The 18651-nt window shown below is 42.1% G+C and overlaps 1 protein-coding gene across 1 annotated transcript; it reads right to left on the reverse strand.

The window, feature by feature from the left end:
- Positions 1-662: 662 nt before the first annotated feature.
- On the reverse strand, positions 663-16296 carry LOC124656070 (helicase and polymerase-containing protein TEBICHI). The gene is made up of 27 exons (XM_047194876.1): positions 16205-16296; positions 15966-16101; positions 15835-15888; positions 14865-15740; positions 13858-13922; positions 13543-13648; positions 13253-13453; positions 11293-11493; positions 10472-10633; positions 10148-10387; positions 9583-9795; positions 9111-9461; positions 8886-9038; positions 7752-7943; positions 7361-7579; positions 7155-7269; positions 5820-6811; positions 5468-5665; positions 5134-5393; positions 3242-3431; positions 3047-3160; positions 2607-2959; positions 2005-2113; positions 1785-1925; positions 1606-1702; positions 1384-1521; positions 663-1193 (listed from the first exon to the last, which is right to left on the reverse strand). The coding sequence occupies exons 1-26, from the start codon at positions 16294-16296 to the stop codon at positions 1451-1453; spliced, it is 5901 nt and encodes a 1966-aa protein (XP_047050832.1). The 3' UTR covers positions 663-1193; positions 1384-1450.
- Between the last annotated feature and the right edge of the window lie 2355 nt (positions 16297-18651).

Genomic DNA, 18651 nt, shown 5'->3' on the forward strand with positions numbered 1-18651 from the left:
TGCCAAGCCAACCAAAAATACCTACATGAACAAAGTATGAAGGTTCTAGGTTAGATTGCCCTTGACATCGGTGACAAACCCTAAAACCGCACCTTTCCACCACTCATCAACGCAAACTCCACCGGCTTTGAGGTGTGCACACTGTTGATGGAGAAGTGTGTGGTTGCAGCAACAAACACCAGCCCCCTCCCCATCAAGGACGCATGGCCAGCACAATAGACACCGCTCTATATGCTCGATTCCCAAGCCACCCATTTGACGTGGGTCGATAACCGATTGCCCGAAAACAAACCAAGATTCATCTTGTTGTAGGTGTACAATGTAGCCAAAACATCAAGAGGAAATAGACAACCAACCTAAGATAAATAGCCCTACAAACCAATAGGCTAAATCTCCAATGACAGGAATCTTGGCATCCTCCCAATCTATGTCATGTGCTTTCCCATCGACACGTCAAGCGGAGAGTGAGAACAAGACTCATACCTACAGCGACATACCCCACGGACGGGGCAACAAGGTGCCTTGCCCCAACACATATGCTCAAAGCATAAGCATTAGATGTGAGGCCGCCATGTCAAATTAAATGACGCTTGTGGGGTTCAACTCTTATCTTAACGAATCATAATATGCTTTCTGTTATAAAAGCACTTTTTATAGCCTTCAATGAACACAAGTAACACCACAGCAATTACAATTATCTACACAGTGATTATCTCCAGGGGCAATACGTATGCGTCAAAACTATTCTTCTGCCCCTTCCAGCAATTCAGTTGTACAATATGCACAGATCTGTCCAGTCAACACCTACTTTTATGTACAGCAGCCCAAGGGTGCACAAAATGCAGCTCAGCCGGGATTAAAGGGAATGGAGCCCCCAACTAGGTTTCAGTGGGCGGCCTCATCCCTAATGATGGAGGTTTCTCAAGATGGGAAGCTCTTTCTTGTCGCCACGAGTCCGCTCTCTCAGATTTCCCAGCAAGCAAGAAGCCATACACTTCAGGCAATGCATTCATAGAATATATGAAAGCTTGCTCAGTGGATATCCTCCAAGTTGGAAGGACTGCGCATGCTCTTGCCACCGAGAATCTCTGAATGATCAATGCCAGGATAATCACCTTCATAGGGCACCACCGCATCCATTGCCATGATTCGATATTACTGTACAAAAAGGCACTAGGCAACCACCAGCCCATCTGACAGAGAACCAGAAAGCATGTTCAATTCAAGTTTCAGAGACATCCAAAGTAGATAAAAGACGAATAATTTCATCAAACCAACTAGATAAAGTATGCAGTAAGCCATGTGTTTTTATGCGAAGCATGTTCATAGCAGTAGTAGCATTAATGGTAGATCAACCATTGCTTTAGAGAAATCAGAACTTACCAGTTAGTCCTAATGTATGATGAAAAATATGATTCCTGGGTAATTGGAAGTGGCATCTATCATAGCATCAAGGCTCTGGCTGGAAAGGCTCAAGAGAACCCCAAGTTTTTCCAACCTTTATTTTGGTACGTAAAGGTACTGGAACAAGAACAAACAGCAATCAGTCGTCAGCTTTCAAATGCAAATCAACCAATAACATACAGGTCGGCGCAAAAATGATACCCAAGAGTGAAGCTGCATTTTCCATGCATATCTGTAGCAGCTTTCCAGCCTCTGCTACCATAGAAGGGTCAACTTCAATCACAAGTTCATCATGCACCTACAAAATGCAAACACAATTTAAACCTATCTATACTGAAAAAATAAATACAGGAATCCACGAAAATGGGTGATGGCCATACCTGCAAAAGAAGGTGACAGTGCCCTCTGATTCCTGAAAACTTCTGCATAAGCCCATCCATGGAATCAACTGCGCTACTCCCATTGGTAATTACAGAATGAAGCTTAAGCATGGCCACCTTGATAATATCAGCAGCAGAACCCTGCATATAAATATATAATAGTGCATTAATACAATGAACATAGCAACTAAAATAAGATTGCACATAATAGTGTGCTAACCTGGCAAATAGAGTTAACTGCTTGTCTTTGTGCTTTTGCTTTTTCTTTGCTATTTCCAGCGGTAATTTTTGAAAGAAAACGTCTCCGTCCCATCAAGGTCTCCACATATCTGGAAGAATATTATAATTTACCTCAGTAAACTTGGATTGCACAGGTACTAAAAGAAAGTGGAGTGGAAACCCATATTCCATAATAAGGTGATGCATGTGAATGCAGATATATTTTGAGAAAGCACATGTGTCATTGATTTTGGATAGACCAACGGGTCAGAAAAGCAGTGGCCAGCACCATTGCTTTTTGCCTAAACGGTTGGTCCTTCCTTCAAAATGCTCAAAAACGCCTCTAGAATCTACTCCAAGCTTCAAATAACTGAGAAGTTCTGAGAATTCAAAACGAAAAGAGATAACCAGGCCCTTGAAAGTCGCCAAAGAAGGTGTATGCTAATGTTGGAAAAGCAATCAGGAGATACATGTGAATGCTTAATAAAGATGTTTGGAATGCCATTATTTTCGTTGACCTAATGAACAATTCTGAACTAGCATCAACAAAGTGAACATGGATCAGATATGACAAGCAGAAACACTATAGAAAACCAAACTCACCCTTTTTGACGACATGATGCTACAGCTTCTTGTAGCCATGAAGAAACGCCAGGAAAGAATCTCTTAAAGCTTTGAATTTTCTGTGCAGCTTCCTCTGGCCTGCATTCAAGTTGCTCTGCAAGGGAGTTGGCACCCATTCCATACAGGATGCCATAAATAAATCTTTTTGTGTTTTCTCGGTCCTTAGAAGAGACTAAGGACTCTTCTTTGCCAATCCATCTTGAAGCAATCATAGTGAACACATCAACATCTGGTTTACTTAGAAGCTCGATCAATACAGGATCCTTAGAAAAATGTGCCATAAAACGCAGCTCAATCTGCGAGTAATCGGCTGTTACCAACAACCAGTTATCCTGTTAAAAGAAAGAGAGGCCATGAAATTATCATTATAGCTGTTTTAGGAGTATTCAACAAGCAAACAATCGTTGAATGAGCAATACTTGAGTCGGAACAAAAAAATCACGGGCATTGATTTCATGATGATCAACCATTGACGTGCTTGTGCAATCTTCATCATTCTTTCCTGTTGTGAAATCCACCACATGCTCAACACACTACAAATGATGATTCAGACAGTTCAGTCACTGGTAATATATTAGAAAATCAAACCAAACAAAACATACAAGATACATAACCTGGAGATTTGGCTCTTCCATTGATAGACGGCCAGTAGCAGTTGATGTTTGCAGCCAATTTCCATGTATGATGTACCTTTGGGATTGATTGCACAACTGAGCCCGTGAACAGATAGACCCCAATGTGCCATTCAGCAGTTTGGCCAATGTTCTATGCTCCTTTATTATTGAGACAATTGGGTGCACATCCCTGAAAAAAAATGACACATAATATTGAAACAGGAACTGAATAAGGTGTTCGCATATACTGACCTCCTACCACAACAAATATACTGGTATAACAGGCAGGTTCAGCTACAGCTACTCTTGTATACTTTGCGGAATGCAGAAGTGCTGTCCATGGCCCGCACACGCCGACAGATGGCGCGGCAGCTCGGGAGATGTCTGCATCACCATCACCCCCTCCATCGCCCACTCTGGCACCTCTGGTGGTATAAACCACCCCACACCCTTGGTGATGCCTATCGTGGTCAGCGAGGCTGATGAGGCAGACCCCGCCTCTGAGGTGTTCGGCCAAATGTCCGTCAGGTATTTTTTTGTCTCTTCTTTTCTTCTTTCTCAATTTCTTTGTGATGTATTCCAAATGTCTAGTGTTGATATTTCTTTGTTGGTGGATTTTTGCACTTCAAGTCCCAAAGTGGAAGGTCAAGGAGACGTCGAACTACAAGCTCAAGGAGGAATGGAGGATGAAACTTTGTGCTATGCTTGGATGAGCGTCGGGGCGTCAAGGTTTCATCCAACTAATGAAGAGGATTTTGGAATACTATACAAGCTATGTCCTGGTTCCATCCAATCTAACTCGAGGTTCTATTCCAATGCTGGAGTGTTAATTCAAGACTGTTGCAACTTGCAACCGGTGGTCAGATTGTGTTGGTCAAGTGAAAAATAGAGAGTACATCTACATCCAAGAGCTATAGAAGCAAAAGAAGAGAAATTGGAACAAGCCCTTGACTGTGATGCATTGTTACACAGTGCTCAAAAGAAGTGAGAAGTGGCGACGCGAGCCTTGTGCTAGTGGTAGTGGTGGTGGTGGCTTTTGATTGATATCGTACGTTGCTTAAATTCATATTTTTTGTTAAATTTATGCACTTTGATGTTCTATGCTATTTATTTGGACTCCATGTTGTGTTTGAATTTTTAAATATGAAAATAATGAATTAGAAATGTTGCCGTGTGCATTAGAAGTATCAAGGTTTGGATTAATATGTTGGGAAAATGTAGTTTATGTATGAAAAAGGGTGAGAGGAATACCGATGAATACTTTGTTGGTTGTTAAGTTTAGGGGAAGGACTAGGTGCAAGCCTTCCAGAGACCCAGACCCATTAAATTTTTGAGAAAACGCAGAAGGTGGTGGTCGATGGTTGGGCGTTCTCGAAGACGCAGCTGTTGTGATGCTTCCAGATCATCCAGGGGATGAGCAAGGTCACGGACGCAAGGCCTTTGTGCATGGGCTTGGGCATGCTCTGCCTAGCGGTGCGCCACCAGTCCACCAAGGTGGAGTCGTTGTCAGGTGGCCTGCAGGCAAGGTGCAGCCAAGCGAGGATCTCGTCCCAGACCCATCAAATTATTGGGAGTTAAGTTCAGGGAAGTGGTATAGGGAGTTTAGTTTAGTGAGGTGATGTGGGGAGTTAAGTTTTAGGAGAAGGGCTAGAGATGCTCTTGTGCACTGATTTGAGAGAGTTTGGTATGCTCCCTAAATATCAGTAACTCATGCATTTTTAAACTAAATATAGTGTAAGTTGTAGATATAAATTCCTCTAATACTGTGACTAGTGTTTTAGCCTGAATGATTTACAAATTCACTTCAGATTGACAAAGAGAATCATCAGAATAATGGTTACTAAGCATGAAAAAAGTGTTCACCTCCCAAACGATGATGGAATTTTTTTTACCTCAGATGGTCCAGACACTGCTTGTCAGTGCTAGGATGCAACTTCCCTTTCTCGCAACCTTTTGGGACTGGCAGTTTTAAGTGTGTAAAAAGAATGTCAGCGATGTCAGCATTTGCATTCAGCGAGAAGCTCTTGCCCACTAATTTGTATGCTTCTTTCTCTAGCTCCTTCAGCTTTTTTATTATAATATGCCTCCCTCTGAGACATGCATCCATGTCAGCACCAATTCCCCAGAGTTCCATATCAGCAAGAACATTTACCTGTCCAAATAAATGTATTAGTACTATTAAAGCATTCTGTAATAATTTTCATTATGCAAAGGTACAGAATATACCAATGGACCCTCGATGGTTTCAACCAAATCATTGAGCTTTTCAGAAACAAGTAACTTCCTCAAAACAGAACCGAGTGCTCTTGTCTGCGCAGCACGCCTACAGCAACCATTATGAGCTGCTTTGTGCATCTGATTTCTCCATCTGCCATCCCGATTTGCTGCTGCTGCGGCCTCACTATGTAGCCGCCTCTTCACCAACTATTTATCAGAAGAAATAAGTCAAATCGCAGAAAAACATTTGAAATAGCTGACATTAAAATAATAAGAAACAGTTCGAAGAAATCAGTTTTAAACAATTTGGAAAAATGATGCATTATAAAAGGAATTGCGGATCACAACATAAATATTATACCTTCTCAAGGTTTGGCGCTGTTTTGCTCTCCTCATCTGGCCAGAGAATCCATGCCACCAAGCATATGTCTAATCCATTATAGACAGAGATGGGTGGTAGTAACACATATGTGCTGTCAAGGACATCAATGTTGTTCAATGTTTTATGGTCGAGGCGAAGCCTAGCAAGCCGTTGACAAGAAACACAGGGAGATTTAAGTGCCTGAATCTGGATTTTCAAATTCCATGTCATTTTCCTGACGCTCTTTTGCTGCATGATGCCAATTATTCTACTCCATCTTCTCTTAAATTCTTCCCACATTTCAATGGACTCATTGATACCAGTTGGGGTTAGGTCTTTTGGGAAATTGCAGTAGTAGACAGGTGAATTTTCCCAACAAACAGCCAACCCAAGAATTTCAAAAATGGTCAAAGATCGTTTAGTTGATCTCCTAACAAAATGAAGATCAAAAGAAAAATCATTAACAGATGACCATTGATCAAGGAAACTATTGAACCCTCCAGGGAAGTTGCATGCATTGACAGGACCTTTGTCAGCCACATTTCTGCTGAGCGACTGACTAATAATTGCTGTCGACAAAGGTGATGCTTCTTCTTGCATAGTACCAATGTTGACACTGTTTGCTATTCCCTCGCTTTCTTTTATTTGAATGGAGAAAACAGGGTGCATATCCTCCCGTACAATCTCTGTAGACGCCCTTTGAGCAACATAATTGGAGCACATGTCCCTTCCATCACCAATATGTGTCCCTAAAGCTGACTCGTGGCACTTAGCATGATCTCCAACAGGAGACACCATGACATCTCGAGGTGGAGAGTCCTCACTAGCTGGAAGGAGAGGTGTGGTAAATTGAGGAACTTCTACCCCAAGTGATTTGAAAGCTGAGAATGCTGCTACTCTGGCTGCTTCTGCCTCCTCAAGAACAATTCTGCGAGCTCCATTTTTTATTTTCTTGGCTATACCAAATTGCATTCTTCGTAAACCATGATCATCTAGTCAACAGAACAACATATCATAAGGAAAATGCACAAAATATAGAAAAATGATGGATATAGTAACTTCACCCTGAACTGATCAAAACACACTACATAACAAATGATGAAAAACAAAAGCAGATGCACGAGGTGAATGCTACTATGGAAGTACATTTGAAGTTTTGAACTATATGCAGAAAATAGCAAAAGGTCCTATGTTCCACAGTAATTTGTCAATTCCATTACTACTGCTACTCTGCTACTAAGCACACCACCACTTGACATTACTACTGTTTACATAAGACTCAGTAAGTAACATGAAAAGGTAGACCAAAAGTAAGGCAAAAGCTCAAATACCGACCTTGACCAGACCAAGTAGATTCGAAAATAGCTTTTGCTATTTCAGGAACAGATGCTTCAGCAATGGTAACAGGGGTACGTAAACCAGAGTTATAAAGAGCCCTTGCACGTGAGCCCTACATCCATGTTGCATACAATAAGGTAAGAATAGGCAGTGGGAAGTGGCAACACTTGGATAAGTCATCTATGCATAGTGACACAACAAACCTTGACGAATGGAATTGATGTAAGTTCTGCGATCTCTGCCCTAACTCCAAAGGAGACACGGTTTTGAAACTTGGCAACAAGGCCTTCTAAATCCTGCCAACCAAGTCTCTGACAAAAGGCAGAAACCATTGAAGCAAACCTGCCAGCATTTTCCTGCAAGCCTTGAATAGTACCTCTGGCAACTTTAAATGATTCACAAACATCAGTGACAGGAACCTCCTGAAAAGTTCAGAAATTCAAATGCATTAAAACTTCAGATATTAATCACACTGTATATGTAAATGCAAAAGGACTCTGAAACATTAAAACCATATCACGTGCCAAGTACAATATATAAATTTCAGGAATAGTAAGCTAACTGATAAATAATCAACTAGAAGTTGAATTATACCTGAGCAAGCCTGGATATCATCAACGCCACATAAAAGCGCTTTGATACTCTAAGCGACTGATCATTAATAAGAGCATTTCCACCAGAACCTCCACTGGTATTTCTCTTAGGCCTTCCACGAATAGGCATTGCTCCCCCATGAGCCATGTGCATCAAGAAAGGTTCTATTACTCCAACCCTATTGCCAACTGACTGCATTTATAATTACCAACAAAAATCAATAATCCAGAAATTAACATAGAAAAGCACTATGTAAAATAAATTGCTAAGTGTGCAAATGTTTGATTATACATAGTATGCCCCAGTCGTCGTTGCTATGATGAAGTTGTTATTCAATGCTGCTGCCAAGATACCATAACTGATAACACGAGCCTTGGGAAATGATAGCAAATTTGTGATAAAGCTGCCATTAGATGGCTAATGGCTAATGTGCAGCAAGCTTAACTGCCTGCTAGTCCAACAGCCTTAACTTAACAAGAGAGCACTTACAATCCAGAAAGAGACCAAAAGGCAATCTGATCTATCAGATTCGGTTAATATACTGACCTAACTGGAGCAATATCTTGGAGGGGTAACTTTCACCTATATTTCTCTCTTCTCACTAGATGATAGAGGTTCTAATAATGTCCTAAAGTGGCATGAATGGGATTATCCAAATCCTAGAGGCCACAAATTGAACATTATTTCACTAAGATTTTTCTTTTAGTATCAATGCTAATTTAAAGCGAAGGTTATTAAGTTTGCCTAGTAGAGTTGCAGTAATCAGTTTTTTACTCCTGTAAATACTGGAGTAGGTCAATCTCTCAACGATGTCCACCTTGGGGTTAGTCAATATGCAATATAACTAAAAAATATATAGTTTTGCCATTTGTAACTTTTTTGATTATTTTATGGCCTATGTCAAATGTTCTGAGACATCTGTATGGAGATTGTTGTGACACATGAATGGAATGGTTGTATTACTTCAGAAGTAGTGTGTAAGCATTCAGCATTTCAGGTAGTGGTAAACATAGAAAACTTATCTTGGCATCTGTCCAACGAAAACAAGTATTATTCGAAAATACAAAATAGTACGGAAGATCAAATCAAACATCAGATAACAAATTTCGTAGATGCAACAGAACATATGTGTACCTGCTCAAGAGTAGACAATTGCATGAACCTCTCATAATACAATTCCCAATCAGGTTCAACATCTACGTTTATCGGTGTTACCAAGTAGACTAAATGCAAATCAGATGCTAGAACAAAACCTTCTCTTGCCCTTGAAAGATCATCAAGCACAACCTGTAGTCAGAAAGAATGATTAGTAACGTTTAATGAGAAATAAAGAAAATATAACAATAAAAAGGTACCTACCAGTGATTCCTCAGGATTAAGAGAACTGCCAAAAGATGCTCGCCCAAGTGGAGTGGCGGAGTATATTTTGGTTTCATTATTCCACTCAACAAACCTTTTATGGCATAACCAACGAAGAGAGTCTTGAGCAGACTTAACAACATCGTCAAAAGGTTTGGTAGAGTTAAGCAACGTACACCTCACATATCGATGGATATCACTTGCAGTTTGCACGATCCCACCAGCAACAACCTCCATGATTGCATGAGTCATTCCATTTTTGTCTTCCGAGAGGCATGACTGTAAGGCAGGGCAATCACTTTTAACAATACCTGTTATCCTCTTTACCTCTTCAGGCCTACATACAAGTATCTGTATTTCAAACGTATGTATCAGAACTAACCTTGTAAGGTGTCCACAAATCAAAAAAAAATCCTAATACATAAATGAGTAGTTACAAACTTAAAATGCCAATGTAAGTTCTATAGCTTACACTCTCTCCTTTTGTATCTATTCCAGTTCGACCAGCGCGGCCAGCCATCTGTCTATAGCGGGTCCCATCGATGAAATCACGACCTATCCTTGGTTGCCTGAATATAACTCGTCTGGCAGGTAAGTTTACTCCAGCAGCTAAAGTTGATGTGGCAGTCAAAACTCGGACAAGACCTTTACGGTAGCATGTTTCCACAATGTCTCTCTCCTCAACCTGACAAAAGAGCCAGGCTGTAACAGTCACTAAAGACAGAAGGGGACATAGATTATGAACTCGATTATCTGGTGGTGCATCCTCATCATGATCATAACAAAATATGTATTTGCATTTGCACTGAAAACTAAAATAGAAAAGTTGCATGAAGTCAAAAGGGCAACGTTCTCAACAGCAGTAAGAACTGGCATGCAAATGTCCACAGCAATGAACAGTAAATACAATATCAAACTAAACTTTCTATTCACCATAAATTATATGCTGGGGATAAAATATTAATGTAAAAATAAGTACCATGAGACCAGCATGGTGGTATATGACGGAAATAAAATGTTAATGTAAAAATAAGTACCGTCAGACCAGCATGGTGGTATGCAACACCAAATGGAATGGTTTCTTCCAATACAGGATCTAACCCAGCAGGACACCTCTTCAAGGCTTCAACTGCAGATGCAGCATCTCGAAACTCTGAGCCAACTTCTTTTGAGCGACCAGAAGCTACTTTCAGGTACTTTGCAATATGTCTTGCAGTTGATTCACAGCCTTTTCTGCTAGAGCAAAACAAAAGAACAGAATGGCCCTCCAACACAACCTGAAGGGGTGAAACGAGTCAGTTATGATCTTACAAACTATAGTAGGAAACTGAGAATTACTAGAGAGTGCCTATTGAATTTACCTCATTACACAATGCAACAATATGGTCTGGATCCTTACCACCAAGATCAGCTACTTTTGGAAGAACGCGAACAATATTCATGTCCTTATCAAATATTTGATTACCAACTTTAATAAATTCCTCCAGTGGGACAGGTCGAAAGGAAGTTTGATAAAGTGCGGCCTGGTGTTGCACAAGAGACATCAATTATCGAGAAGTTTGCAATGAAGTATAATACTACTTCGTACAGACACTAACTTTCCGTGACCTCGCAACAAAAATTTCTTTTAATTTTGTGTAGATCATCACAAATTGGGTTTTGGATTCAGGGAACTAGAATATAGTAAATAAACAACAGCGACCAAATCCCATAGTTCAGCAAGTTAGAGTGAAGCTGATTACAGGCTAGGCTTCACCAGATATGAATATCACTACTAACACCACTCCTTGTTTGATTACTAAAAATGTTTCTAGACCAATAGTTCCAAGGTAACAGACCATCACATAGTTGACGCTGAATAAATTTAAGTTCACTACTGATTAAAATAATGTATGCCTCAACTTTATTTGTAGAATTTCTGCTCTTTTATTATGTTTGTGCTGCAATGTGCACTGCATATCCACTGTCTGCTGGGCCGCCGCCTAGGCGCTAGCTCCCATCTACCTAGAACCGAGCCCTTAGCGCAATGAATTATACGAGCGAATTCCTCTAGTAATATGGTGAATGACATCCAATTGTTGGATTGAACATCTCTGGATTATTACACTACATGTCTGTTTAAGGTAGATAGCAAAATTGACTAAAAAGTAGGTAGATATGAAAGCAACAATAGAGTTCTCACTTGAAGCCAATCAGCTACGGCTCCAACGTTGGGCATAGTAGCACTCATACCAATAATCTGCAATCCATGAGTGGCACCCGTCTTCCCACTGCTAGAACCTGAAGTTTCTCCACTAGATGACTCTGAATTTCCTTCACCAGCGGCATACCGAAGCTTTGTCAGCATCAGCTCCAAAAGGTACCCTCTGTGTTGATCACCAACCTATAACACAGTTGTATATTAGAGAAACTTTACATGTGTAAACAGGGGGACTTTACATGTTCTTCAACAATGAGGAAGCCAAAGGAGAAGAGGATAGAACTACTTCACATGACAAAGAGGGGTCTGGATGCAATAGATAAATATGGTCAATTACTCATTACATTATAATGGCTGCTTTAAAGGCAGTTATATTTTAAGATTATTACTGAGATGCAGCCATGCAGAGCACCTCATCCTCCTCCCTGTGCATGATGCATCGAAACAACCTTAGCCACGAAAGATGTACTTGCGACCCATGTCCGGGCATGAGTTGACGGCAATGAACCCTAACGCCCTTGGCCACAAAGCATGTGCTTGGCTACTTGCACTCCATGCCCACACTCCACCGCATGGTGTTCACCTCCCCCTCCACCAAGGAAAGGCACACCTCTGGCGCTGCCCCTCTTATTGGCCCAAGCTGGCAACTTAAGAAGCTATCTACCGAGACAGCATTTGGAGGAACCCGCGGACACTCTGATCAAGGCCTCAGCAGGATATTTGTCCCGAGGAGTCACTGACCTGCCATCAGAGAAGGAGGACACGGCGGCATGACGCCCTAAGCTGAAGCTGCTGCACTGGAACAAGGAGTGTGAGAGCTCCTACCAGCTGATGGTGTGAGACCAGTGAGAGAATGATGGAGAGAGAGCAAGAGAAGGCAGGTGAGGCAACAACTCTGCAGCCACCGCAAGTCCTTCGGAGGGGGCGGCTATCAAAATTAGAAGCGGCAAGCACAGGAGAAGATTGACGTGTATGTGGCACTTACCTTAACGGGGGAGACTGAGACGGAATTTCAAAGACAAACACATGAGAGGGATGTGATGTGGAGAAAGACAGATCTAGAAGGTAGGAGAGATAGATCTGCCTCCTTCCCATGCTTTGACTTGAGTAGGTTGGCAGAGTGAAGGAATATGGAAGATAAACTGGAACTAAGAAACCAAACAGGTCATAAGAGGGGGAGTTCTGTCATTCTCAACAATCTGACAAGATCCAACCATGCAAACTAACAGATGCTCACAGCAGTAGCTGAAAAATGGATTGTGGCCTCTTCAATGGCATAGAAAATAAGTGCCTCTTTCTAGTGGCACAAGAAACATCAGGTACTTATGCAATGGCATAGAAAATAAGTGCCTCTTTCTAGTGGCACAAGAAACATCAGGTACTTATGCAATGGCATGGAAAGAGATGTCTCTTTTACTACCAACTTGTGAAGGGAGAGAAAAACTAGGGCATATTTGCAGAAAGAATTATCAGTCATGTCAACCAAGTAGAAGTTTTGATTGTACAAATGATGCATGATTGACACTACTATAGCAGAAAAAATAATGAAGAACCATGTAGGAGGAACATGTTTCATTAACAGAGATGACATAAGAGACCAAATTCAAGTCCACAGGTACTTGAATCTGCGTGGCGGCATTGTACACTACATTCAGGCTCACTTCCTAGTTCCTACAGCTGAAAAGGGACAGGAAATAGAGCATAATCCACACCCTATCTTACTATTTAATTGCAGAATTAGTTAAATATGATAGCATGCCTATTTTTAATGGTGCTAGTGTATTATAACTTCTAAGCATACAATTCTAAATCAGTTTTGATGTATAAGTTGATGAATCCCAGATATATTGGATGTAACTTTGTCATGTGAGTAAACACAAAGAACAAAAGGTGAACCAAAAGAACAGATCTTAAGAAGCATACTGGGTTAGATAAAACTTACCATATGAAGCTCATCTATTACAATTATACCAAGTTCAGAAAGGCGGCCATCCTCCAACAATTTGTTTACCAAAGAATTAGCCTTCTCTATGGTACATACAGCAACTGATGTATCTTTAGGAAGTGACCCTCCCCCCTGATTTCCATAATAGCTACGGACATGTCTACCCAGTGGCGCAAGAAGTTGCTCAAGATGTTCAGCCTGTAAAAAAAGTTGAATAGTCAATTAATCATAAGAGTCCAACACAAGTAATCAGTACAAATATCACCAAGCTCAGTACAGATGTTTACCTTTTCAGCGCATAATGAAACATAGGGAAGGACTAAAATTGCTATCTTTTGACTGGATAATATCCGTCTCAACATCAGAACTTCAGCAACAAAACTTTTACCAGCGCTGCAACATAAGAACAGCAGAATGCACATAAGGAAATATAAAAATTAAATGGAATATGAACTGTTCTGGATTAACATTATTCATGGATCATGGGAAGTACATATTTAGAATAATGGAATCAAACATCTACAGAAAAGCAACAAAATAAGGTTCAATCATTGGGCACTGCGATTAATCAACAGAAAGAAAGCAACTAAACATCCAAGTACCTCGTTGATGCACAATATACAAGATTGCGTTTCTCCAAGACACCATCCACAAGTAAACATTCCACCTGCAATAGACATGGAACGTAAATTAATAAAAGAAAAGTAAATACAGTAAAAAAAAGTATGCAACTAATAATCAGTGAGCAACAGTATCTTGTGTAGATTAACCCAACCAAACACAATAAAAAGGAAGTCAGCAAATCGCAACAATAACATTACTTAGGGATTATGACAGTTTGCATACTAGATATTTCTTTTTGGATCTATCATTTAGATATCTGTTTAAACAGTTTATCTTCAGATCTAGAGCCACTATATAAGGAGGTCATTAATTGCTTATGATGGTAAAGTATACTTCATAAGAAAAGTGCATCTTTTGGTAAGATAAGTAGTTTTAATTGAATCATTTGTTCCCCATCAGTGGACAACAATTGGTTTTGGCACAAAATAACCCTAATATCTCAACCCACTGAAATATATAGTTGAGTGCACAACGGCCACACATACAAAAGTGAAAGAAGGGCATGCATAACTATGACATATATGTAGTATGCACCCGATAAACAAAGAGGAGTGTGAATCCCACAAAGTGGAAATACTAAACAGCAATGTCAGTTTCGAACATTGCAAAATAACATGATAATACAAAATTGTGGTGGTACCATGGTAGTAAATAGTTGTTTCTACATATGAATCATTTGCAGAGAGTAGAGAAGTAGCTCATGGCATGTGCACCACTCAGTATACAGGATGTTTAGGAAATAGGTGGTTTGCATGTGACACGAAGAACATAAGTTATGAGTTACAACATAAATTCCTAAGATAATTTTTACAAACATGATTAAACTAACAGTATAGTCACACAATCTTAGTAACTACTAGGGGCAGAGTTGACATGATTGGTTAGTGTGGAAAATATTGCTTGACAGCGGCTGCAGTTTTATGTTGACCTTTAATGGAGAATGTATGTGACATTTGAAAGAAGGAAAAAAAAACTAGAAACTGACCTGCCATGGATATAGCCCCGGAATGCCCTTTTTCATGTATATAGCACAAAGCTCGGGAGGGAGCCAACTGGAGAGCTTGGAGTGGTCCTTTGGAGGAACAGAGCTAGTAGGAGTGCTAGATTCCACTCTTTGAGAAGCAAACATACTCTTGGAATCTCTGTTAGGCTTGCTTGCAGCAATCGATTTAGTGCCACCCTGGGTCAGTTGATTGAGGTCACTCCCTGCAGTTTTTGACTTGAACAGACCTTCACCAGGAACCATGACCGGAGAATCGGTGTCTGGATCAGAAGTGACTCTCTTCATGTCATCTACAGAATCCATGAGGTTCTCCGTCCTATGAAAGCTACTCTCCGTCAGTCGCCCCTTGTTCACTTGTGCACTTCCAGGAACAGAGACACCTTTTTCTTTACCTTCCAAGCCTGAAACTTGAATCTCATCCTCATGAAAGAAGTTCAAATGCTTCACAGGCAAAGGAGAGTTGCTTTCATGCTGTATATTTGCTGCCGCTGCTAAATCTACCGTATTTGAGAACTTGTCTATCTGCTTCATAGGATTGCTACCTACTGTACTTTCACAGTTCAATTCATCATTTCCTGATCTAGGAAGAGCCTTAGAACCCAGTGCAAGCGCACACGATGACTTGTCCTCAGCCACATTACAGTGCCTTTTAGGACCCTTATCAGCCAGAGCGGAGACGCCATCAGCAAATTCCATCGCGGCATTCCAGAAGTCCTCCCCTGGTGATATGAGGGAGGACGCAGATTTGGGGGTCTCGCCAGAAAATCCAACCTTTTTCTGTGCAGTGTTTGGGGTAAAGCTACATCTTTGCACGGCCGCAAGCCCCTCACCGCTGAGCTTTGCCCCTTGGCCTGATTCCTGTAAAAAAATGAAGATCTTGGAATCACCAATGGCTAGCTATTAAAACAGGGAATTTTAATCGAGATTTGATGGCATTTTAGATCCACCATACCTGGAGAAACTCTGAACCACCGTGATTAGCGACAGGCATGTTATCGCCTAAATCCTGTGGTGCATCAAACTGTTAAGTACATAGAGCTCCCGCAACACCACCTTCATCGAAGGATAATCATTCGGTCTTACCTTAACATTGGGAAGACACTGCTTCTTGGCAGATCTCTCGTCGCAAGGAACCAAGAACGAGTGGCCTGCGCTCCGCTTCTGCTGCTTATTGTCTGGCTCGGCCTTGCCAGCATCAGGCATAGCAGGCGGGATAGCACTGCGGCAACAAGACAAGATTACAGCCTGGAGAACTTGTTCACGCAAGACTGATTCTTGGCAGACCCACAAAATTAGAGCTCCCGGATGAACGAATAGCTCACCTGCAGTAATGGGACAAGAACTCCATCGTGAACCTCTTCATATCCGCGTCGTCCCCACGGCCCGCATGGCACCGCCGCGGAATTGTCGGCATTCATCGCCGCCGCGGAATCGTCGACATCCATCGCCGCCGAGAGGCTCCTCCGGGCGCCCGCGTCCCCGATCCCAGGAGAGCGAGCCGGGGCCGCCGCCGCGGCGGCGGCGGGAGGGGACCGGACAAGGTAGCCCGCCAGGGACCCCTTGGCGGCCCCGGGACTTCCATGGGTCGAGGAGGGCTCGTCCTTGCGCGCGGAGGGCCTCCGCTTCTTGGCCGCGAAGAACTGGGGAGGGACGGATCCGGTGGATGGTTAGGGGCTGGAGCGGGAGACGGTGGATGGAGGAAGTAGGGTTAGGGTTTTACCTGGTCGACGTGACCTCGGGAGGAACCCGACGCCATTGTTGCGGCGAATGGGGGCGGCAGCGCAGGCGCAGGTGGCGGTGTGCGGCGGTTTTGGTTTGAAATTGGGGGAAGGAGCCTGCAGAGGAGTGAACTAGTGCGCGGCGGCTAGCAGATTCGTCCTTCCCAAACGCGGGGTACCCGGCATCCTTTTGGGCAGCTGGCCACGGTCAAGCAAAATCAAAAGGGCACAAACTCATGTCAAAAAATAAGGCAAACTATACTCTCTATATATATTGACCCTTGGTCTTACTTTTGGTAATTTGATTTTTTTTTTAGAAACGCAGTATAAACGCCAGGCGTTCACATATACGCGCATACACTCACCTTTATGAATGCACACGTACACCTACTCCTACGAGCACCTCCGAAGACTGAGACAGCCGATTGAATCTTGAAATTGATGAAATCACCACATGCGGCTCGCTGTCGATGGGACATCGCCTCCCACTGAATGAATATTTCGCCTTTATGAAACACACAGATGTCAAACCTAGGGTTTGAACTCTGGTGGCTGGAGGTACAACCACCCTCCTAACCACCCAACCTCAGGTTGGTTCTCGGTAATTTAAATTTTATTTGACCAAACGTGTAGATAAATTATTAATATGTATGATATCAAATCAATATTGTTGCATACGAGTACTGTATTATGCATCCTAGAAGATGGTCCAACCATGGAGGGTAGAGATTTGAGATTTGCGCAAAGACAAAGCAAATTTACCGTTGTCAAGTTCCCCACCCCACCCACACACACCACCCCCATCTAAATTTGGAGTGGTGCTCTAGACACCATGTGTGCGATTGTTTGTGCTTTTTTTGTAGAGGCGGTTCTTTGTTGATGTTTATTGTTTTGTCACTACCTAGTTGTTCATCTAATCAACCAATGATTAAAATATCGCACATTTTTTATTTAAAAAATGGTATTATTGTATCACAAGCTATGTACTAGCACATGGCTTGTGCATTTTCTCTAGATCAATTCTTAGAATTATGAGACAATTTATTATTCATGGTCACTGTTGTTACGCCGATGATTAAAATTCATGTGTCGTGTCCAAGGGTAGGTTTAGAGTACCATGTTCTATGTAGGCTCTTAGATTCAGCTCTTAGATATACATTGTGTGTGAAGTTAAGTATGAGTTTTCCCCTATTGATTGAATTGCATTGTTAATCATCTTATGTTGAGCTGGGTTGCATGAAGTGTGATACGTCTCAAACGTATCTATAATTTCTTATGTTTCATGCTACTTTTATGATGATACTCACATGTTTTATACACATTATATGTCATTATTATGCATTTTCCGGCACTAACCTATTGACGATATGCCGAAGAGCTAGTTGATGTTTTCTGCTATTTTTGGTTTCAGAAATCCTAGTAAGGAAATATTCTCGGAATTGGACGAAATCAACGCCCAGGGGCTTATTTTTCCACGAAGCTTCCAGAAGACCGGAGGAGATACGAAGTGGGGCCACGGGGCGCCGCCACACTAGGGCGGCGCGGCCTAGAGGGGGCCCGCGCGGCCCTAGCGTGTGGGGCCCCCGTGACGCCTCCTGACCTGCCCTTCCGCCTACTTAAAGCCTTCGTCGCGAAACCCCCGCACCGAGAGCCACGATACGGAAAACCTTCCGGAGACGCCGCCGCCGCCAATCCCATCTCGGGGATTCAGGAGATCGCCTCCGGCACCCCTGCCGGAGAGGGGAATCATCTCCCGGAGGTCTCTTCATCGCCATGATCGCCTCCGGATCGATGTGTGAGTAGTCCACCACTCGGACTATGGGTCCATAGCGATAGCTAGATGGTTGTCTTCTCCTCATTGTGCTATCATGTTAGATCTTGTGAGCTGCCTATCATGATCAAGATCATCTATTTGTAATGCTACATGTTGTGTTTGTTGGGATCCGATGAATATTGAATATTATGTCAAGTTGATTATCAATCTATCATATATGTTGTTTATGTTCTTGCATGCTCTCCGTTGCTAGTAGAGGCTCGGCCAAGTTGATACT

Source organism: Lolium rigidum, chromosome 5 (assembly GCF_022539505.1).
Source record: "Lolium rigidum isolate FL_2022 chromosome 5, APGP_CSIRO_Lrig_0.1, whole genome shotgun sequence".
Lineage (NCBI taxonomy): Eukaryota > Viridiplantae > Streptophyta > Magnoliopsida > Poales > Poaceae > Lolium > Lolium rigidum.